This window comes from Lottia gigantea, assembly GCF_000327385.1.
Source record: "Lottia gigantea unplaced genomic scaffold LOTGIsca_21, whole genome shotgun sequence".
NCBI classification, from domain to species: Eukaryota; Metazoa; Mollusca; class Gastropoda; family Lottiidae; genus Lottia; species Lottia gigantea.
The window spans coordinates 444,687-468,116 of NW_008708458.1; the positions used below are offsets into that span (position 1 = coordinate 444,687).

The window sequence follows — 23,430 nt, forward strand, 5'->3', positions numbered from 1 at the left end:
ATTTTTGTTTTTTTTAGATTTTTATTTGTCATACAATACTGTTAAATCATCAATATTCTTGGCAGCTCAAGTTTTATTGTTCTGACAATCCAAGAATTCATTGATAACCAAAATATGATGGTTGAATAAGAATTCATATTTTCTAGGACAAATCTTCAAAATTTGAGGTCCACAATAGAAATGATTTCACAATAATATGACAGCCATTTTTAACGAACATAACTCATTTAAGAACCCATAATTGTATGGATACATTCCTTCATATCATTCTATTATTTAAGATGAAGGCTCAAATTCATGTTGGCACTTCTCTTGATGTAAAATCAATGTCAGGTCCTACTGATAAAAAAAAATTTAATTGGGTTACAACATTTTTTGTAGAAACTGAAGAAACAATATTCAAATCGAAGAATCACATTTTTTCTGTTGTTGTTATATAACTCCAATTGAAAAATGTACTTTTGGCAATGCTTTAGACATTTGCATTCAATATGGTTAATATCTTTAGCACACTTATCTTTCTTGGGATGACCAAGTTGTTTTTCTTCCATTATCGAAAATGTCAACATGAATTGGAGTCCGAAACTACAAGTGCAATAATTTTGTTTTTTATTTATCTGTTTTATGTTGTTGATTTTTTTATTTATTTTTTTTTTTTGACTAATCTTGACTTCTGATCTGATTTTATATTGTGATGAAGATAATTTATCAAAGTGCTATCTTTTTAATTGTTATTTTGGTATTAAGTATTTGGGACCATCATTGTATATCAAGGTATTGTTGTTTTATTTATGGAGCACATTGTCTGTTTTTGTGAGTAAAAAAAGAATATCAATTCAATACTGTGTTCATTTATACTACCTTTCAGAATGAGACTTAAAATTTTATGTCAAAACTTAGTCAATAAGTGTATATTCATCAGTTGGACTTACCAGGTTTCATGGCTAAAGAATAGAATCTCTATATAACAAGATATATCTGTTAGACTAAGAATTTTGAAAAACACTTCTAAGCATGTTTCAAAATTACCTAGTTTCATGGATTTATTGGGGATTCTGTTGTATAGTTATGACACCAGGTAAGTCCAATGATGAACAAACTCTCATTTTAACAAGTTTAAAAATTTCAATTTCTTGGTCATTCTAAGAGGTATTGTACCTTAAATGAACGAGGACAGTTCATTTGCCTGTTTTTGTCTCGGACATACTTGTTTTGGATGCCAATATTTAATATGAAGCAATATTTAATGTGGATGAATTATAGAGTTAGATATCTTAAAAAGGCAGACATGTTCAACCTAAAGGGCTGATTGAACCTGCATATCCTCAGAAACAGTGTTATACATTGGGCAAATATGAAAATCTCTTTTACAGTAACAGATCTTTTTGTCAAGCTTCATTTTCAAGTTTACAACAGCATGATTTATACACACAAATATACTAATTGTGTCAAAGGAAGCAACAGCTGCACATGCCTAGTCAGGGTAACTTTAATGTTCAGCCAGTAACACAAATCCTCAGTGTTTTATCCCACAACTTGATGATTCACCATGCATAAAAAATATTCCATAAGAACACAAAAGCAAAAAGTACAGCTATCTATTTATTTGTGATGATGATAAATCAAGATGAATATAAGTTAGACATGAAGATAGAAATTGAGAAAAGAAAGGAAGAAATAAAAATGTTATGATTTTAAAAGAGTTTGACCCAATTTGATATAGTACATATATGGTCACTCATGGTAATGTACAAAATATACAATAAAATTAACAAATAACATTTCAAGAGCAATTTACAAGGCTGATATTAAAGATCTGTTTTAGGTCTAGTGCTGCTTGATTGCCCACATATGATTAAATATTGTCCAAGTAAATATTTTTCAATCCAATCACTTTGATTTTAAAGTTGAATTAATGATAAGCAAAAAATTAAAACTTTGTAAAAATGAATTTTTGTTCACCAGTGGAGTTTGGCTGGTGCCATAACGATACGAAATTATATCTCTATAATCCAAAAATCCATATAACTAAATAATTCATTACACTAAGTAATTTTGAAACATGCTTAGAGGCTTGTTTCAGTAATTAAGTTTAATGGATATAATGGATAATGGATATATAGAGATTCTATTCTTTAGTCATGGCATCTGGTAAGTCCAACTGATGAATATATATATACTTGTTGACCAAGTTTGATACTTTAAATTCTATGTCCGTAAAGGTAGTATCCTTTTCAGCTATTTTAATCACCAAATGTAAATAAAACTGAAATTTTGTACTAAAATCTCAGAAACTTTAATGCAGGGTCATTCGTTTAAATCAAGCAAGCATTTGACACATTGGGATTGTACCTACTGTGAAATGTTTTGTATCATAAATTGTAGAATAAATTGCTTTGTCTTCATCTATAAGTGCGTAATATTAAAAGATAAAACCATTTCATATACAATATACACACTACAAAACAATTATAATTTCATATTTAAATTTCAACAAAGAAAGTTTGCATATTGATGCAAATATCATCTTTTATAACCTTTGATTACTGACTAAGTTCCTAATGTATAATTTTAGTACAACTGACATACAGTCTATATACTGTTCACTGAGAACAAACCTCTCTTATATACCTTGATTTTCAATGCTCTTTAAAGTATAGTTGAAGTATTATCTTTTCACTGCACTTGGTGTGTAAATGGGTACTAAAGGCTGTCTAAAAGCTGTCCAAATAGCTTTGGGACTTGTGGATATCCAATGGGTACTGGGTAATGTGTTTGATTGTAATGTTTTGAGCACTTTGAGTATAAAAACATGATGAATGATAAGAGATCTACAATAAACAACAATAACAACAATCTTCCTTTCATCATCATCAATCTTTACATATAACTAAATCTTTTAACTCTTCTCCTGTTATCTTCAATGTCTGAAATATACAAATTATAAAACACTACACTCATAGCTCTTGCTTTACTTTTTGAAACATAAAAATCATGAAGCTCTTGTTTTAACTTCTTTACAGTTAGCACATACCTTATAAATGTTAATATAGAGATACATATTCCCACATGTTAATCAGAGAAAATATTTGTCACCATAAATTGACAAGTCGGCATAATGCTGTGCAGACACCATTATATTGAGTGATAATTTATGCTTTGATACAAGTGATATTATGACTAAATCAAACCCAACTCATCACATTAAAAAGTTTAAAGTATAATTACAAGCTGACATTGTATTTTGACTAACTATCATGCTTACAAGGAATGCAATTGGACAAGAGCCAGCAATAACACATCTTAATTCTAGCATATAAAAATATAATTTGAGACAAACATACCTTTTCATTAGCTAAATGCAGTAAACACACAAAGGCAATAGGAACGCTGAGATTCTTGGCAGTGTTTGTGGAAACTTTCTCTGGTAATTGTTCTAATAATGATTGGAAAGACCAGGATGTATTCATAGTTATATTTTCACTCTCTTCTTCTTGCTGATAAAAACAAATCATTTTTCACAACATGAATACACATTTTAAAAACAAAATGTTATTCTGGTTAAACTGGTTTTGAGCATTGATACCCTGAAGTCCTTGGGTTCAATTCAGGCATGGGTCGAGATAATACCTTCGGATTTTTCAACCCTGTTTCCCCCTGTCAGTAATGCAGAGCGGAGGAGCTGACATGGAGAAAAAATTCCAGTCATTGGAACAATAATCCAAGGCCCTGTGTGCTACAGGCTTTGCACGTTAAAGATCCTCGACAATTGGATATCAAAAAGTAGGCTACTGCTGCTGTCCTGGCAAAAATTTCCCTCATTGCACAGCAGAATGAAAAAGTCCAATAGAGCTATATACTCACCACAGGGGCTTCTTCTTCTTTTTTGGTTAATAATTTCCACATAGAGCCCTTTAATCTTCTTACATCTAATTTCTTAGCTGTTTTAGCATAGCCAATATCAATTTTAGCTACCTGTAATACATAGAAGTTGAATCAGTATGATCCGCCATGTTAGAACAAATATAATCTTAACACTTGTGTGTTGGACTATGGGAATTGATGCACCTTATCTCTTGAAGACTCCATATACATGTAGTCCATTATATTATTTTGACATGTTATTCAAACTATTTATCTGCACTTAATACTTCAAATAATAAGAATAAGACATATTTCTAAGCCATTTCACTCGAAAAGTCTGAAAATGACTCAATTCAAACCAATTGCGTCCCACTTTTCAATGTCAAAAATAATACATTTCTGTTTATAGCACAAAAGTATTATATTCTCTATTTAATTCAATGTCAGTTATACCTAATATGACATAATTCAAACCATTAACAGCAATGATTAGGACCAAAATATTTAGTTTTTATACACGATGAACAAATTTAACAGTGAAAATATTTCATTATTGTATAATGAACATCATTTATACCTTATATGGTTGGGCTAATAACTTATCTCCTGCTAGAACTGTACCATCAAATAATGTGTCTTGTAATGAAGGATTCTGAGTCATTTCCTGACTATCATCACCACAGGCAGCCGTAAAGTTGAACCCTTGGTCATCATCATCATCATCATCCTGAATCAAACAGTCAATAAAAATAAGAAAACTGTGCTCCTCTTTCTGGAAAAAGTTCTCCAGTTTAACACTATGTATTCATTTGATCAGAGATGTTTTTCTTCCATTGTGATACAAATTATGCAGACTTACCACACAAAGACCTGAAGGGATTGAAGTATCTTTTTTCGACTTGCAACATAAAAAGATACTGTTTTAGTTATATAAAGATATGAACTACCCAAAAGTTGACAAGCCAACATGAATCCAATGTTTTTGGGTATATCCTAAATAACAACGAGCAGTTGCCCAAAAAAGCTATCAACCCACAAACATAACTATATTGCTCTATAATTGTACCTTAACAGTGGAAATATTTCATTAATGTAATTAACTTGGATATGTAATAAGAGAAATTGTTGGAATTTTCTATGAACATGAAAATATGAGAAAATGGTACCCACAGCAGCATCAGCAGGACAGTAATTATCTTTATCATTAGCATTATCATAATCATAATTCTCTACTGCTTCATCTACACCAACATCACTAGCTGTCTGTCTCTTGATCTATAATTATTTATTTAAAAACATTCAGTTACAGTTGACATGAAATAGATTACAAGGTGTTTCAGGGTGTTTATGTACAGTAACAACCCATGTCAGTTAACACAACCAATTTAATATATGTATAACACAACAAATGTAACATGCCACTGGCAAAATAAAAATGACGGAGAAATTTATAATATACAGTCAAGTAACCTAATTTCGTGGAAACCTATTATTCGTGGATTTCCGGAAAAGATTAATAATTTACATGAGCGACCTTGCGCGACCTCCGCATTAGCTTGTTTTGATAAACATGGGTTTTATCTACAATATCAGCTAGTAGAATGAATTCAGTAGTTTCAAGGAAGGTAAAATGTATTAATGTATACTTTGACAAATACAAAATGGCAGATTTCACTTATTACCAAACGTTACCATTTTTTATCGGCCAAATTTCCTTATAATCCCAAGCGGTAATCGGAATTCCAAGTGTCGTCTGCTGGAATATATTCTAACAAATGAAATCACATGATCAACTAGCGGATTCCATGTCAGCAGAAAATTTCTATGAAACACAAAGTGGACCATATTCTTATGTTGTTTCAGTGACTTTTAGCAATAAATCACGCTACGTATCTTATTTTGTCAGTCACTATTTTTTTTTAAAATCATGGTTCTTTGAAGGAATTGTCACTAGTTATAATGAATTGATATTAAAGATAAATACTAAGAGAGGTTAATTATACCACCCGGTATCCATACAACATGTTTTTCTAGACTTATTTATAGATCAAACATTGTTCACGAAAATAGGTGACGCATTCTGCCGCCGTTGCCGAGTTGGTTGATCATGAAATATGGGTCAAAGTGAAGGATTCATAAAGAAAATCGAAATAAACCAATTTTAATTATTTTGTAGAATATCTGAGAAAACTTCTAAGACATAAATTTTTTTTTTTGTTTTTTTAACTTTGACGAAAAACGGTGTTGAATCCTTATATCCACGAAAATAGGTTACACCACTGTATATTACTTGATTTAACTCAACACGTCTTAAGCTTAAAGTATGAATGTTAGATTTAGTAACAAGGCTGGTTACAAAATCAGTTCATGTGCTTTAATAACTCAGCCTTTCAGAACCAAGCAAAATATCAATCAAATGACTAACTCACCATAATTTTAGGTTTATTAAATAATTTGAATAATTTATCAGCATCATAATGTTGATCTTGAGGTAGGGTAGTCTGAGTTTTAGTATGTTTAGTTAATGTAGCTTTAGTTAATGTAGTAGCTTTAGATTTTCTAAATGGTTTCTCTAAATCTACATCACCTTCATAATCTATTGTATAATCTACTTTCTTGGCTTTAGGATTCTTGGGTACATTTTTGGGATCTGTAAAAACAAGAATGACTTTTATTTTTCACTGGAATAGTCTTCATTACTCGAGATAACTTACTCATATAATAATATATATTAGACATTAAAGCCAACAAAACACAAAAGTGACCACTTACCAGTCATTATTTTGGTATGTTACATGTCTGACAGGAAGCTCAAGAGTGATTAGTTGAGAATTTTTTCTGCAGCTCATTTATAAATTAAAACTACATTTATATACTATGATTCATATGTAACAATGAATCTTCATTAAGTAAGACTTTTGAGTCAAAATTACCAATATATAAAATGTGAATGAAACAGTACTTCTTCTTACAATACTGTCTTACCTTTAGATAAGGGTCCAAGTTTCCAATGTGATGGTCCAGCCCAAGATTTTAATAAAGCTTTATCAAAATAGGAGTAATCTGAAGGTTCTGAGGCTAAAATCTGCATCAAACTTCCCACTGACCCATGTCTGCAACAAGACATTCAACATTGATTATCAGAACAATAATCAGATCTAACAGCAGTGAATCTTGCTGATTTCAAAGCATAGGCTTATTCCATGAAATTTTTTAAGCAGATATTAAAAGTACATAAGTAACTAGGATTAGAGTTGCAGTTAATAAAATAATTTTTTTTTAGTGTTTAAAACTGTAATATCTTTTGATAATATAAACACGATTAGCAATGTACTAATATAAAGACAAAACTTACGTTAAATCTCTGAAAGCTGATTCTACTAGTTTAGCTGTATTATTATCACCTAGTACATGAGACATAGTTTCTTCTTGTGATTCAGGATCGAACCCTAATCAAAATTTAAGATAGATCTAAAAACCTTTCCAAGTTGATAATGGGAAATTAAAGTCCATTCCAACTATAAATTTCTGTTTTAATTCATTTTGTTTACCATTTTGGTTACTATAATTTAACAATATAGAAAGTTTCATTTGGAACCTTTACTGCTTTTTTTCAATGAAATCTGCATAAAATCATCTACAATGTTGGATATTTATAGTGTGTCAGTCATGAATTTAAAACTCTCAATTTACTTTTGAACTCTCCACACATGCATACTTTCTATCAATATGGCTGCTGAATATGTGATTGGTAGAGTTCATTTGTAAAATAAGGTGTTTATTTAGCTTGTCAAATTATATCCAGTTTTGATTTCAAATAGTAATATGATAAAATAGACTTACCATGATGTTCATCATCACTATCACCCCCAGTAAAAGATAAAACATCTACATCTCTGTTGTAGTTATCTTCATCTGGTTCCGGGATTGGTTCTACCTCAGCATTCACATCAAATACATGTTCTGATGAGGGTTTGGGTATGATGGAACTCTACAATAATATTGTAAACATTTCAGTATAGAAGAGTGAGCTTGCCTTAGAAACAACCAAAGAAAGTTTAAGTTTACATCTTTATTGCTGGTGTTGATCTATAAAGGTTAACCAAAAAATTCTGAACTTCAATTTAAGGATTACAAACAAAAAAAGGATGGGTTAAGCAGGGCAAATCATGCATCATGATGTTACTTTATTAGTATTAGGTATACCTCAGGGTTAGAGTTTTATTACAAGCAGGTGCTAGGGATAACCAATTATATCTAAAAGTAGCAAAAATTCAATACTCACAGTATCAGAGCCATCCCATTCTGTAAATCTAAAATCTTCAAATGCAGGACAGATTCTTTTTTCTTCCATATGTAACTTGGAAAATAATTCTGAAAATAATAAAGAACATGAAAACCAAGAAAAAAAGATTGACCAATGAGAAATTGGATTAGGAAATATAAAGAAGTCTAATTTTTCTGCTTCAGATTGGGCTTTTTTTTATATAATCTATGAGTTTGACAATTTGACATGTAGTCAATGACCTTCTCAGTCATCAAGACTATTCAAATCAAAGTAGAAACAATTCTTAAAAAATGTGCTTTTATATCACAGTATTTCAGTTTCACTCGATTCTTTGCCTTTTTGCTTATATAACATACCTTTTATATCTCCAGTGTCTACAGGTTGACAGCCTCTAGGCTGTAAATTTCTATCATCTATAATAGAAACCTGGGTAGAGGAATCTAATATTAATTCTTGACTATCATCAAAACATTGTAAATTATTTAATAACAGTCCACTGACTCCTCCTTCATCAAAGGCTGCTGATGTTATTTGAAACATAGGATCTACCTGAAATAGTAAACGTGTAGAATATAGTAGAATATACTTAATGGGCCTAATTCATTTATGCAGTCAATAGTACAATGATAGCAATGTTTAAAAAACTACATATACTGTGACGTATGCTTCTTTCATATAGTTTTCAGATAGAGCACTATACGAAAGGAACAAAACTATAAGTTTAACTGAACAATTAGATCATGAAATTACTCCTAGATTACTGAATTTATATGACAAATATAAATCAATCATTTTGTACGAAACTGTTTCATGTTTCAAAAAGCTAAAGATGTGTTAAGATATGGAAATATTCAATACCCTGTAATACTATGTAATATATACAAGTAAAAGCAATCTGAACTTTCAACTGTTGTGAACCTTACCTCAAATTCTAAATCAAATTTATTGACATTTATATTCTTTAAATTGGTCTCAATTGTCCGACTTTTTCTGGCCTACAAAATAAAGATGAAATATTATGAACTTTAAAGAGCACATATCATTCAATCAAAAGAAATTCAATATTTCAATTTAAAAAAAATAAACATTGTAACCAATGTTAAGGATGGTGAATTCTTAGGAAAGTAATGGGTGCACAGTATATTCACAATAAAATAGTATTTTAATTTATATCTATTTTACTAATGATAATTTCAAGTTGCTTACCTTTCTTTTCTTTTTGTTGACTTCCTCTGCATTACTTCCAGCTTCACCAGTGTTCTCATCTCCCTCTCCATCTATAAAATATTGAAACAACTTTTATTAAAGATAAATACCATGCATGGGTGAATTGTTACATTTAGATAATTCTCAATACTATATCTATAAGCTTAAGTGATGTATTGAGCGCCATTTAAACAGTGAAAATATTTTGTAATTGTTATTCTCAATATATTGCATTTCATCATAGAATTTGAATTTGTCAAGCAAACTGCATCCATTTTATTAGTCCATATAACATCCCTGTTTAAATATTTCTCGAAAGAAATGTTTTACTTCTGTGGTTGTCGATATATTTCATATAAGAGAATCATAGAACATTATAATTATTACTGTTGATAGTTACACTTACCATCCTCTTTGTTTTTGTCTTTTTCTGACCGCCCCAGACCAGTTAATACTTTATAAGTTTCAGAATGAATAAAATCTACTCTTCCAGCATAAATTTTGGCACTAGCATCTAATGTTGTACTGGCAACCTGAAAAGATAAAAAATATATTTTATACTTTATCTAATCCTTTGCAAATTTAGACATCTCCTTGAAAGAATAATCTCATGGAAAACAATTTTTTCTGTTGCATAAAATGTGCTTCCTATTGAACAATAATTTTCAAATTAAAAAGTCCATCTCACCTGAAAATTTTCCAATCCTTTCTTCTGTAACAAGTCTGACATATAATCAATCAGATGAAGGCCGAAGGCATTCTTAGCATTTATTTTCTGAAATATAAAACAGGATTATAATTATTTAACAATTGATCCAGTACAGTGAACCAAATTTCAAAATTTCAAACCAACATAGTTACAGAGTTATAACCTCAAACCTCAATCTCAAGAACAAAAAAAATAAATAAAAAATCAAACAAAGTATAATGATAGATCTTACATTAATCAAAAATCAAACACAGTATAATGATGGATCTTACATTTTCTGTAGAGAGTTTAATACAACTGGCATAATGATCAGATAGTTGACTGGCTGTTAAACCATTTAAAGGTGTTGAACGTCGTCTGTCAGCTGGAGAAATTGGACTACCTCCAGCTGTACCAGCTTTCCTCTGTAACTCAAGAACTCTTGACCTACGACGATCTCTTTTCTCAGCTGCATCATCATGTTCTTTAGTAAAGACCCCGACAGGTGTCTGAATATGAGCATGTCTACTAGTTGATGGAGACACAAATTTGGAAGCAGTATTAGGTCGTTTTGATGTCGGTGTTGACATATTGTTGGTTGAAAGCGGGGTTAACGGTTCCCGAACAGACATTGTTTTCACTGAAATGACAAATAAAAGTTAGTCTTGTACTAGACTAGGTAGAATAAGTCTAATTCCCTACTTCTGTCTAGGGATAAACAAAGTCAATTTACCATGGAAGTCTACGATAAAGGATCTCAATCAAAGGGTCCACTACATTTACAATCACCAGTTTTGTGACATACTCCATGAAATGAGCAACCTTGATTTTGGCAACATTCTGAAAGATAAATGGATAACCCATTATTTTATATCCTTAAAAGTTAAAAAGTTGATTATCCCATGCCAGAAGTAGGGAATAAAAGTTTTAAGCATGAGCATGTATAGTTATGAACTGGCCTACTATAAATATTAAAGAGAGAAATAGGTTATGAAGTAGACATTTTCAGCTTCTCATTTTAGTTAAAGGTTACATGATCTTGATCTATCTCAAAATGTTCATGTTCAGAGCCACCAGTTCACACAGGACATGATTAACAGAATACCGGTAGCCTACTAAAAATTATATAAAAAATTTTTAAAACTAACTCACGCTTTAATGGTCAATGGTTTTAATCAATGTCAGTTAATCTTTGCACTCAGTTAATCAGTGGCCCAAGTATTTTTTTACTGGCCTAATTGACACTACAAATGACACTGCACAGAGTGAGTTTGTTGACTTGAGAACTTGTGTTAGTTTGGTTGACGTCCATCAAGTCAGACAGTACATACGATCCAATCAAACAGATTTTCAGGAGGACTAAACTCACCTTTACCTAATCCTAGATTTTTAGAGATAACACATTTTTACCACGAAATAATGATTAAATTTCCATCGATTTAACAATAATATTTTCAAAGATTCCGCCTTCTTTGCAACTCACTTCTCGCAATCTCTCGCACTATCCCGGGTTTCCCGTGTTTCTATAAATAGCCTACAATTTTGACCAGAGAACATTTTAAAGATCTTGCTGGCTTATTCCGCAAAAGAAATAAAGGCTTTGTAATTTAAGTAGTTCTGTCTGAGTCCGTAAGTTTGATTCAACACTACTACATTCTACTTTTAAGCCTTTAAGATATTTATTCAGAACTCCCTCCAATTTTTTGGTAGTCCACAGGCATTTGTATAATTTGGACATATTCAGACAACAAATAATTCTGTAATGATAAATAACTTGTCTATTGAGCATGTTTTTCTCTGCTTATGGAGTCTAATAATGAATGTTTTACTGATTTTTCAGGTGGAAACTATGACATAAAGCATTCCAGAAATGAATAATCTGGCTTCACCACCTTATAAGAACACAGTAAGCTCATGTAAAATTAAATTACAATAGATTAAATTGCTGTTAAGAAATATAAATATGTAGGACTAATGCCAGTATGTAACTGCATAACCTTAGAATGGTATTTAATTTTGCTAAAAAGGAAAAAACTTTATTGTGAAACTGATGATGATCTGTTCGCAAATTTTACATGTACTGTATAAGCAAGGTATTGTGACCTCAATATTAAAGAGGTTGTGTTATTGGTGTAAGGTATGAAATGTTGTGTCTTGTATTTCAGCTTAGTTCAAGTCTAAAAGACAGGTTGAAAAGATGTGGTAGATATCATTCTTCACCGAGCCCTACTCTCTCTAAAACAAGATGTCCTCAAAGTGAAAAGTTGACCACTACTCCTAAAAGACTCTCTCCTTCTAGGGCTCGAACAAAATGTCCTCAAAATGATCAGTTACCAATTTCTACTCCAACAAAGTCCATTAAAAGAAATCCTGAGGAAAATGACAGTGAATTGTGTTCAACGCCTAGTACTGCTAAGAGAATTTGTATGGATGAAATTGACACAAACACTGAACTCAATACAAAATTACTGCAGAATGGAGAGGATGTGTCAGAATCTCACACAAATATCTCACAAAACCCTGGAAACCTGTTATCACCATTGTGTAAATCCCTGGACCCTTTCAGCACTCCAGTTAGTAAAAAATCTAGACTAAGACGGAGCAAACTAAATCTTCAAAAAACTCCAGTTTCTAAAACAGTATCAAAATTTGCATCTCCAGATAAAAGTTCCATGATTAATTTAAATGAAATTAAACTTAAACTTTCTAGTTCTGTCAGTGATAAGGAGGAAAAGTTGAGAAAATTAAAAATGGTCCAAATGTACAGGAAAAAGGTAATACATTAGAAAGAAAAGACAGGCTTGGATATAGTTGATCCTTTATAAATACATATACTATGTAAATTTGTACTTTGAATTATCCGTGCGGCTGGTCAATTGCTTTAACAATGGTTGAGTATTTATTATTTAAGAAGGTACAAAAAGACTTGCCGTAATCAATTGTTATAAGAGGTGTTTAACTCTTGAAAGACTAAAACAAAAATGCTTTATTATTTTTGATAACAAATACATTTAAGTAGGGTGAAATATATTTTACAAGTCAAATGTAGCCAAAAGTCAAGGTACATTGTTTTCAGCAAATGAAAGTTACCCTTTATTCAGTCTGTCTCAAATTAATTTTAATGTTTTATGATAGATATTCTTATGAAAATTAAATTTCTCTTTCAGAATGATCTGAGTAAGTTGGAAGTATTGATACAAAAGTGGAGAAATGTCTCTCAAGAAGCAATCCGAGATCTACGACAAATGTTACCAGAGCCTAAACCTAGTTTACATGATTTGATACAACATTTACAAATTGATATCAAACTCCTGAAATATAACAGTGAGAGTGATGATTTTGATTAATGGAAAAGGTTGAAAGTTGACTGAGATTGGATTCTCAAAAACGCTGGTTGTGTTTATTTTTTGGATCAGCCCCAGATGTGGAAGTAACAACTTTGCTTGACTATCTAAACTTTCCTGAGAGTATAATTATGTTATTGAACGGCCACATACAATGCCTGTGTCTAAGCCAAAGTTTTGTCAATTATTGTGAAGGTTGAAGTGAAAAAAAAAAACATTTGTTTTTGCTTGATTAATTTGTTTAAAATTATATTTTTTGTTTGATTGTTGATTATAAATATTGTTTTGAATTAAATAAACAATATGGCTGTTTCATTTGAATGTGAAAAAGGTAGACCATCAAATTCCCTCTGTAATATGTAATATGCATGTGTTGATGGTTCAGGCGTAAACAAATCTGCATATGCTCAGGAAATGAAATGGAGTTATACATCTTTCTTCTCTAGACCTGATTGGGCTAATGAAGACAGGCAACCATGCATTTTTTTCAAAGCAGCATTAACCTATTCTTTCTCAACTTTCTTCTGTTTAAACATCTGATCTGGAACATCCACATGGATTTAAGAGGGTTGGGGTCCCTCTCAGGGGAAATTATTTTTTTTAACATATAATCTCCACCATTTTTAGCTGGGGTTGGGGGACGGGGTTGGGGGACGTGGTTCAATCAGCCAGTGTGTGCTTTTGGACCTGCAACTGTGGCCATTCAAAAGCTTTAGTTTAATACTAGCACATTTTTGATAAAAGATTATGAATCTAGTGGAATACAAAAGCTCTTGATAATATATAATCGTGGATTTAGTTCGAAAGTGATATAAAAAAAATGTTATTGAAACGAATGCCTGTGGGGTGCACTTTCAATCTAAACAGAGTTATATCCCTTTACAAAATGGACGCAGTTGGGAATAATTTTGTTCATTTATAATTTTTTTCGAATATAATTTGAAAGGTGATATTCCTTGTTTATGTGAGTTGAATATATTTAAGCTGTGCATGCTTTGACCCAAGAAGAGCTAGGTTGTTTTGATTTTCACGACATTTCTGCTCAGTTTTTCATACCGGTACTAAAATTGGTAAAAAAAAGAGGTTATGTTTGTTTACTTTATGCCCATGCCCCCCATGGGACATAGTTTTTTTTTATGTTATATTTTTTATTTAGCCTACTTTTAGGTAGTGATAGGCAATCGGAAGAAAATAGTAATCAGAGAGGCTTAAAAAATTATCAAAACACGTCACATTGAATATGTCTTACAGACATGTCAACTGTAGGTCCTGTACACGATTTAAGGATTTTTTTTTTAAAATTAATTTTGTAGGCTAGTTGTTTGTTAATGATGGCCGTTTTTTTGCAGGTCATTACAATGTTAGTCAACAATAATTGATTATCATTATTAATATTAGGCTGAGATGAACAAGGTCCATCAGTTTTGCTTTTAAGATCCTCTTTAGGTAAAGATTTTGAAAAATGATCATGAATTGTTACTTTGGTTGACTAGTCAAGATAAGGTGGTTTATATTCAGATATTTTTCCTTACTGTTAGATTTGCTCTAAGCTATTGTATACAGTAAACTATAATTTACAGGAAAATAAGATTAAAGTAACCATGTAACAACAGAATGCCGTTTGAGGATAAACTAGGTCGTGTGTGTGGTTTCCTTAATATAGAAGAGTCTGAAAACAGTGGCAGTTTTACTCGAAGATATTTTATCTTAGATCATAATAATGGAAGGCTCTTCTATTATATGGACAGTCCAAGTGTAAGTTTTTTTCCCCTTATCTATGATTTGTGCCAGTAGTAGATTTTGACCTCTGAAATCATTTTCTGGCTCTATTCTGTAGCCTAATTGACATAGTCAACAGCCTTTTTATGTAAAACAATTTTTAATTTCCAAATATGATATGTAAATTTTTATCATTTCAGAATTTGCCACCAGCTTGGCAAACCCCAAAAGGTGAAATATATCTCCATTACGTGGCCATGGTAAGATTTATTTTGCCTCTGCTTCACAGTAACAATTTATACATTATTAGATATTTATACTTCTGTAATTTGATCCACTTTAAAGAGGAAATATTATGTATTTATTATGTATATATTATTATATTAACTGTAAGGAATATCTTATATCAGATTACCAGGTTGGGTCTATCTCTTAAAATATCATACAACCTTGCCCTTCATTATGCAAACACTACTGTAAGCAGCCAATCTTAAGCATTCCCCTTGCTGTTTACAAGCTTGACTGTGTGTGAATCGATTATCTTTTGAGTTATCTCATTTTTGGATGAGGAAGTTTATTATTATTATCAAATATACTATAATGAATTTTAAACATTTCCTTACATAGGTTAGTGATGCTAGAAGACTGAGACCTAAAGTTCCATATTGCTTTGGTAAGTATTAACTAATGGCATCTTATATATTGCATGATGAAGATTTATTTTTATACAAAATATATTTAGTCTCAATCTAAAAATACAAATGAAAGATTTTTTAAATCTATTGTAAAATATAGACCCCTTTATAGAGGAGCTGTCAGCATTTTTAAGGCAGGCAGACATTTTAAAACTCAATTCCTTAATAGATAGTGCTTGATATGCAAAAAAAAGAAAATGTAAAAAAATGACATACTATATACAAAGGCTGTGATTGTTTCCTTTATATCGATGCATTGCTTTTGATAAAAAAAATAATGATGTGAAATCTAATGGGCATTAACCAGTGTTTATATTGAGTTGTGTCTTTTTTCTATCTTTCAGTGATAAATTACGAAGGTAGAAGATATTATTTACAAGCTGAAGATGATGAAGATTTAGAAAAATGGATTGATGCTTTAAATAATGCCAGTAAAATTACTGTAAGTTATACACAAGAATTAACTTATTGACCCTACATATTTGAATTGCGCTGAAATATGCTTACAAATTAAGCAGATCAGGCCAAAGATATGCCAAACAGATGGAAAATGAATATTTCAAAGTCTTCGAAAATGATTAATTACAGTGGCAGTGGAACAGCTCAGTCTGTAGTGAGTTGGATTGACATCAATTTTTGTGCCATGGCTAGTATTTCCTAACACTAAGGGCCATGGTGTTTCAGATTAGTTAGTATATTTCAGGTACCTAAAAGTGAAGTAAAGAATCGTGAAAGATGTATGGAGTGGCATGCTGGAGATTTAAGCCAAACTAGTTATACTACAGAAATAGCAGGCGGAGTTGTTTGTAAGTTACCAGATCAGGTAAGGACCAAACCTCTTGTGTTTTTTATCATTAGGTTTTAGAATTGTTTTGGAATTTGCCTTAAAAAACATTAACTCTAGCAGTAGTTGAAAACTTTGTTACTTTCAACCACTTTCAACTAAAAATATCTATCCTCAATGAATAAGATGATTTTGGTGTTCCATCTGATTACTAAAATAACTAAAATCGATTTTAAATTGATTTAAGTTTGATTTTTTCTTTAACAATAGTTGTATTATTAAATTCTATTATAATTTCAGCCAGTAGATGAAGAATCTGATTCTGAGAGTGAAGATGAATCAGGATCATCTGGTAAAATATCACCAACCAGCTCAATGAGTAAGACATCAGGCTCAAGTACAAAAGAAAACAGCATTTCTAGTGAATTAATCAGAGAAGATTCCACGAAACATAATTTTATTGGCTTAAAATGTGGTTTCTGTGTAAAACAAGGGGCTGTGGTAAGTCTACTTATTACAAACTTTTATAAGAATTGTTTACAGCTGTATGGAATTATGAGTGAAGATAGCTTACTGAAGGTCATTGGACTTCCATATGTCGACTGAGATTAGAACTTACAACGCAAAGGATGTCATTTAAAGAACAGTGTTGTCAATCAAGTTCAGTTTTGTTAAGGCTTCATATTATCTAAAATTAAACTAAAAAACAGTTTGAGTGACAACAGTCTACAATACATTTTTGTTGAATTGCAGGTAAACTTAATGTCAGATTCTTCTTCTGAAAAGTGATATGGATGGCTTAAATTCTGTTTTATCAGTGAGCAAAGCATATACACATTTATTTAGACAATTATATCTCTTATATGAAAAACTTATTGAACTATGTTGGGGTTTTTTTTTGTAGAGAAAGAGTTGGAAAAGAAGATTTTTTATTCTCCATGAAGAAGGATTATCATATTTTAGATCAGAACATGTAAGTTATAATACTGATATCAAACATGCATTCCTTACTTATGTTTAATTTCAATGTATTTTCTCCTAATTACTCAACATTTTTAAATTGATGTCATTAAGCACTTATGGTCCTCAAATTTCATTTACTTAGTAGAGTTATATTATATTCTAATAGTTCAGACCCATGTGGCTAGGCTTATCAGGTGACATATTAAGTACGATCGAGGTATAAAATATCTCAATGAAATACATGTAATTAACGTTATGGATTTGTTCCTGTTTTTAATTTATCAGAGTTGCTAAAAGATATATTTATTTCAGGACAAAACTCCCATCCGAACAATTCCTTCCTATGATATTTTAGAGGCTAAAGAAACGACAAGGTAAATATATTGATAGTTGAATAAGAAATGCACTCTTCAGTAGATAGAGAAAGTGACTTTTACTATGAAATATAAAATTCATTTTAGTCAATTGTATTGTCTTTGAAATATATTGATATATGGCCATGATGTTCTGTTCTCTGAGTACCCATATTTGGCATGTTTTATTAATTTTATGCTTTGCTGTCTTATTTTATTTAATGCATACGTTCTAACCTGGGAATCTTGGGTCTATCCCATGCATAGCATGAGGTCCACTGATTGTTACTTTCTACAGCACTTATCTAACTTTCTGTTTATTATTGAAACATTGTTGATATTTTATAATTTTGTTATTTCAGTTCAAATGTAAACAGAGACAATTTATTTGAATTGATTACCGCTAAACGAATATTTTACATACAGGTATATATATATATACATTGATTCAATCAATTGTTATTATTATTTTCTAGTATAAAAGTCACTAGATTCTCAAAGTGTGATCTTTAGGCAACTTTAATTTCAAACATGATATAACCATGGATTTCACATTCCAGTAGCATTTTTTGACATACCGCCAAGAGCAATTTTTAATTCAAGATAAAAGACACGAAAAGTTTGGTTTGAATATAATTTATGACATTTAGTGTTCTGCCGTATTTTAAATGATATTCAATTAATATCGAAAAGTGTTCCTATTATGGTTTCTATGTTACATTAGTCAGAATGAAAATTTCTATAATTATTTGATAATTGCTGCTTACCTTACAGTGTGATACCCCAGAAGAAGTACGTAGTTGGATTGAAGCTATTAGAAATTTATTAAAGATGAGAAAATTAGAGGAAAGAAAGGTATTTTATATTTATCTTAACCAGAAATTGAGTGACCAATTGACAGACTTTGGAAGGGTTGAGAAAACTTTGGGAAAAGTGAAATGGAAATTTTTCATCGTTAGTTTTTGGCTGAGAAAAAAAAACTTTGTTTTAATTGAAATTTAATTGATGTAAACTCAATATTTTTCAGTCAATGCAACATGGGGACCCTACAAGTTACGAAGAAGGCTACAGTTCAAGTGGTCAGCCAAAAAAAGTATGGGTATAACTTACTTATTTACCTGCATGAAGCATGTACTATACAGACTGTGTTCATCTTGTTATATTTCCCTTTAAGTTACATCTATTTATTCCTTACAAGGTATTGCTTCGTCTAATTTTGTTTTTTCACAGTTGTTAGACAAGACTTTTGTTTTCAAGAATAACATTGGATATCTTCACATTGTTTTGTACAATAATAACAAATAGTGTGCTGTATACCCATTGTCTTGTTCAAGGAATATTAACTTGTGATCTAGTCCTGGGCATGTATATGGAAGTTTATCACACAACTGTTCCTGAGTTCATCACACTGGTTCAAAAAAGAATATGAAAACACAGGTTAAAAACTATGCAAATTAGGTCTTGTATTCATGCACCATGTAAACAAAACAACATGGCATTCTTTGAAGTTGACGACTCAGTTAAAATTGAAGGTATAGGGCATAAAATTGTTCAAAAATAACATAACCTTGATTCAGAATTTCAATTTAGTTATCACATAAACGTGTTTATCTAGATCTTATTTGTTACGTGCAAGGACTTTAAGCAGAAAGGTGCAAAAGGGTGGATCTCAAAATGAAGGCTCTATGTAGAAAAAGTGCAAGGAATTTAAAGGGACAGGTATGACCAATCATACTTTATTCTCAGAAACTGGAATTTTTTAGCTGAGCAAATCATTTACCGACAGCTCGCTGTCGAAATTTGAGCCTTTAAAACTATGTTTGTCCAGAATTATCCCTGTTAAAATGTTGAAATTACGAGTCCGACTCATCTATGTCAGATACTCTGTGATATATAGAAAAGACATATATAGAAATAATGAGTAAAATTCCTAGTTAAACTTTGAGGTATTTTTAAAGGAATTATGTGATTTTCGTACATTTCTAGTACTTCTGAAGACTATTTACATATATTCAAGACTAAAATCAACCCCCAAAATGGCATATCTGTCCCTTTAAAGAAAATATGGATAGTTGTGTGATAAATAGAATCTTTCACTCATGCTTAAGTAATGTGAAATTTATGAATTTCATTGCTGGGTTAAATATTCCCCTTGAAATAGCTCAGGAAATATTAAATCTGGTAGCCCATCATAAATTTAATATAATATAAGCACTCGTTAAAGATAGTCTATGTCTTACCCAATACTAGTAAACCAAGCAGTGTTTTGTATAACAAGAATATGTAAGGAATATATCTCTGTATATGGTTTTAATGTTAAGTATTGTATTAATGTATTATGTCCAGTATTGTGTATGGCTAGTTTTGTATTTTGTATATTTTCCAGTCCAGCCAATGAGGACAATATCTCAATAAGTGTTCTGTTACTGTATTTAATATGTATAATGACAAATTACAAAATTATAGTGATACCGGTATAGTCATCTTATTATTGGTTTCACCAGTTCATAGTAAAATATAAATCTGACTATATGTCCATCTACAATTGTAAAGATAGTTCATCTACATCTTTGATGAGAAAATACTGAAATTTTCTAGTCGCTAATATATATGATACCCTGTCAATATTTGACAATTGCTATTTATATATATTTTTGTCGCTTATATATCAGAGATCTTGTCAATATTTGACAACTTGCCATATATATATATATCTTTGTAGTTTATATCGTATCAATACCAATCAGTAAGGAATCTATAGAGCTAGGAAATAGAATCTGATAACATTTATTTTCTATACTGAACTCATCATCACATCCAATTTAAGTGAACAAGGGAAAATTGTCACATATAGTATGAGAATACCCAAGCTATATGTAGGGGATTGGAAAGAGGTTGTGTATGGGGAACACTGATAGCATCAATTTTCACCATTCCAATTTTCAGTCAGATGTCTGTGGTTCCTGCAATTCCACAAAAAATTGATGTCACTAATGGCAAAATCAGCTTGTTTCACATTAGGCTCTTTACAAGTCATCATCAAACACTTAGTTTTAATAACTACAGTACAAACTTTGTAATATTAAAGTACTTCATTATTCATTGAATGTATTAGTATCTTTTTAACTTACAAGTTGTATATAGAACTAAAGTTTGTAGTTAATAGTATATTATAAAACTGAAGCTGGTAGTAAATAGTAGTAGTAGAATTTCCTAGTATTTCATCCTTTCTGAAAATATGAAGCTCAGTATTTTTTGGTCAGTATTGATTTGTATTAAATTTGCTGAGTGCACATAAAATTTACAAAAGTTATTTTGAAGCAGATACAAACTCCCCCTTCAACATAAAAGTTTTTTTTATGGTGCTTCACTCTTGAATAAGAACTAAGTGTAAAGCACTATCTATTTATTCAAATCAAAAATTACTATCTGTCTCAAATTATTATGTATCTTGATTTTGAAAAACCAAGATTACCGTTTTACAGAATAGAATATATAATATTTATTATGTGTTATATAACTAACATTCACCACAGGACTGCGACCTTATTGCTGCTTTGCACCATCCAAATTATCAGTTGGCTGTCTGACATCATTAAGTCTTTATAACTCTGACATCATTAAGTCTTTATAGCTCTGTTTTTTAATGGTTATATTATGGTCAATACAAAGTACATATTTCAATTTGAATATATTGTATTTTATGAAATTATTGCATGCTTGTTGTCTGTTTGTATTTTTATTTCAATAAATTTTACAAGAATGGAAGTAGTTCAACATCCCACATCTTTACAATGAAGCCTATTATGAACTTCTTCTTATACTTTGATTGCAATAGTCACTATTCTTGTATGCAGCAATTTGATTTGATTTTATATATAGCTCTCAATAGAAAGTCTATAATCAATAAACTATGATGTTGATAGTCTTTCTGTCGAGAGCTCTGATCTAGTCACTGTATTGTTTGATACTAAAATAGTGGCTATTGCAGTCAAGGTATAAAACAAAGTTTGTAATTGCTTGTCATTGTGAAGTTCAACACCCCATGACCTCTCTGTGACCTTTGACAGGTATATATCCTAGTTCTGCATGTCCAGAAGTACCCCCAATACACTAGTTGTCTTGTGCATGTTTGAAATGTGCAAACCATTGTTTAGAGGAGGAATTATAGCCTGTTGAAAGAATTTTGTTGTTTGACAGCATGTTATGTTGTAGACCATTAGAACCACTAATGTAGGTATATCTATGTTCTATTTTCTTCTAAATGATCTCACTAAATAATTTTCATAATGAATATGAAAACTATTTTTAAAAGTCAGGAATGTTTGTCTGTTGATTTCTCTATCGGCATTACATTTCATTACTTCCAAAAATATATATTAAATCTTGCATGTATTCTCCCACACCCACCTCATTGGAAACATATTTTAACATGAAATTTATGAAAAACCCTGTTTTCAAAATATAATGCATTTTTGGGGATTTCCTATTGGATTTTATACATGACAAATTGTTAATGTTTGTATTTATGTTGATTTCTGTTTATGACATAGCAAGAGCTATAGTATGTATTTACTTTGCTTAATAAAATATACAGAATGCATTTCAAAGAAATCCCTTTCCTTTCTTTGAAATAGAATCATGTTTTCAAGGAGTATTTTTAAATTTGAATTGGATATATGTATGTCTTGTGTTTTAGATGAGAGACAGATTTGGAAGAGAAATTCAAAGTACAAAACAAAGGAAGAAGAATTGGTTATTTTGGTAGTGAATATATAGACCTATGTGAATATAGCTCAATTACATGTCTCAGTAATTATTTTTATGAAATTTTACACCAATGTAGAAATTCCTCATGTCAATGCAGCATCAAACATAGATTACATTTAGAATTTAAAAGCACATCGAAAAGTACGAAAGATGTTTTTAGAATACTGAGGCTTTTAAACTGTGATTTTCAAAGATCTATGATTAAAAGAAAAGATTCCTGTCAAATAAGACTAACTATAATAGAACTTTCAGAAACTAAGATTTAAATCTCATTTCTCCTCATATGCTCAATAATCAATTTTGATGTAAGAAGTTTGAACTAAATGTAGCTAATAAACAATATTAGCTATATGTACTCTCCAACAAGGATTTTGAGTTGCAGAGTTGCATCAGGTGTTTCAAAAAAGAAAGCACACCTATCAATCTAGGGATATCTGTAACAATAGTTTTTAAAGTGATACTATGTCTTAGAATGAACATAAAATTTAAGTTCTCAAGAATGGTCAATATGAGTATATATTCATCAGTGAACTTACCTGGTGTCATAAAGTTACAACAGAATCCCTGTAAAATCTGGAAAATTGGAAAATTCATAAAACTAAGTAATTATTGAAAAACGCTTAATCTTAATATTAGTGTTTTTCACTAGTTAATTGCATTTTTATGGATAATTAAATTACTAAGTTTTTTGGATTTATCCGATTATATAAGGATCCTGTTATGTTATTTATGACAGTACTGTTGCTGGTCTTGCTA

At 30.7% G+C, this 23,430-nt stretch overlaps 3 protein-coding genes across 3 annotated transcripts; 2 read left to right on the forward strand and 1 right to left on the reverse strand.

Moving 5' to 3' along the window:
* Positions 1–2,317: 2,317 nt before the first annotated feature.
* On the reverse strand, positions 2,318–11,473 carry LOTGIDRAFT_231660 (hypothetical protein). Its single transcript, XM_009054079.1, has 18 exons — positions 11,416–11,473; positions 10,780–10,886; positions 10,340–10,686; positions 10,047–10,133; positions 9,765–9,891; positions 9,359–9,429; positions 9,076–9,147; positions 8,509–8,701; positions 8,150–8,238; positions 7,708–7,855; positions 7,220–7,313; positions 6,850–6,977; positions 6,294–6,514; positions 5,035–5,139; positions 4,442–4,591; positions 3,865–3,975; positions 3,345–3,497; positions 2,318–2,927 (listed from the first exon to the last, which is right to left on the reverse strand). The coding sequence occupies exons 3-18, from the start codon at positions 10,676–10,678 to the stop codon at positions 2,874–2,876; spliced, it is 2,142 nt and encodes a 713-aa protein (XP_009052327.1). The 5' UTR covers positions 10,679–10,686; positions 10,780–10,886; positions 11,416–11,473; the 3' UTR covers positions 2,318–2,873.
* Positions 11,474–12,718: 1,245 nt separating this feature from the next.
* Positions 12,719–13,393, forward strand: LOTGIDRAFT_115232 (hypothetical protein; the record flags this gene model as incomplete). Its single annotated transcript, XM_009054080.1, has 2 exons — positions 12,719–12,820; positions 13,214–13,393. The coding sequence occupies 2 exons, from the start codon at positions 12,719–12,721 to the stop codon at positions 13,391–13,393; spliced, it is 282 nt and encodes a 93-aa protein (XP_009052328.1).
* A 1,611-nt stretch (positions 13,394–15,004) lies between these two features.
* On the forward strand, positions 15,005–18,720 carry LOTGIDRAFT_73973 (hypothetical protein; the record flags this gene model as incomplete). Its single annotated transcript, XM_009054031.1, has 10 exons — positions 15,005–15,145; positions 15,310–15,369; positions 15,737–15,782; positions 16,149–16,246; positions 16,508–16,627; positions 16,973–17,089; positions 17,493–17,561; positions 17,864–17,925; positions 18,267–18,330; positions 18,679–18,720. Coding segments are annotated over 10 exons (819 nt in total), but the record flags the coding sequence as incomplete, so codon positions are not given.
* Positions 18,721–23,430: the final 4,710 nt, after the last annotated feature.

Bases quoted from the DNA above. Each gene is read 5' to 3' on its own strand.
- LOTGIDRAFT_231660 (XM_009054079.1), bottom strand. From the start codon at position 10,678: ATGTCTGTTCGGGAACCGTTAACCCCGCTTTCAACCAACAATATGTCA. The intron at 9,148-9,358 runs GTAAGCAACTTG...TTTATTTTGTAG, and splicing joins TCAACAAAAAGAAAAGAAAG to GCCAGAAAAAGTCGGACAAT. The intron at 4,592-5,034 runs GTGGGTACCATT...TGTTTGATTCAG, and splicing joins ACTGTCCTGCTGATGCTGCT to GATGATGATGATGATGATGA.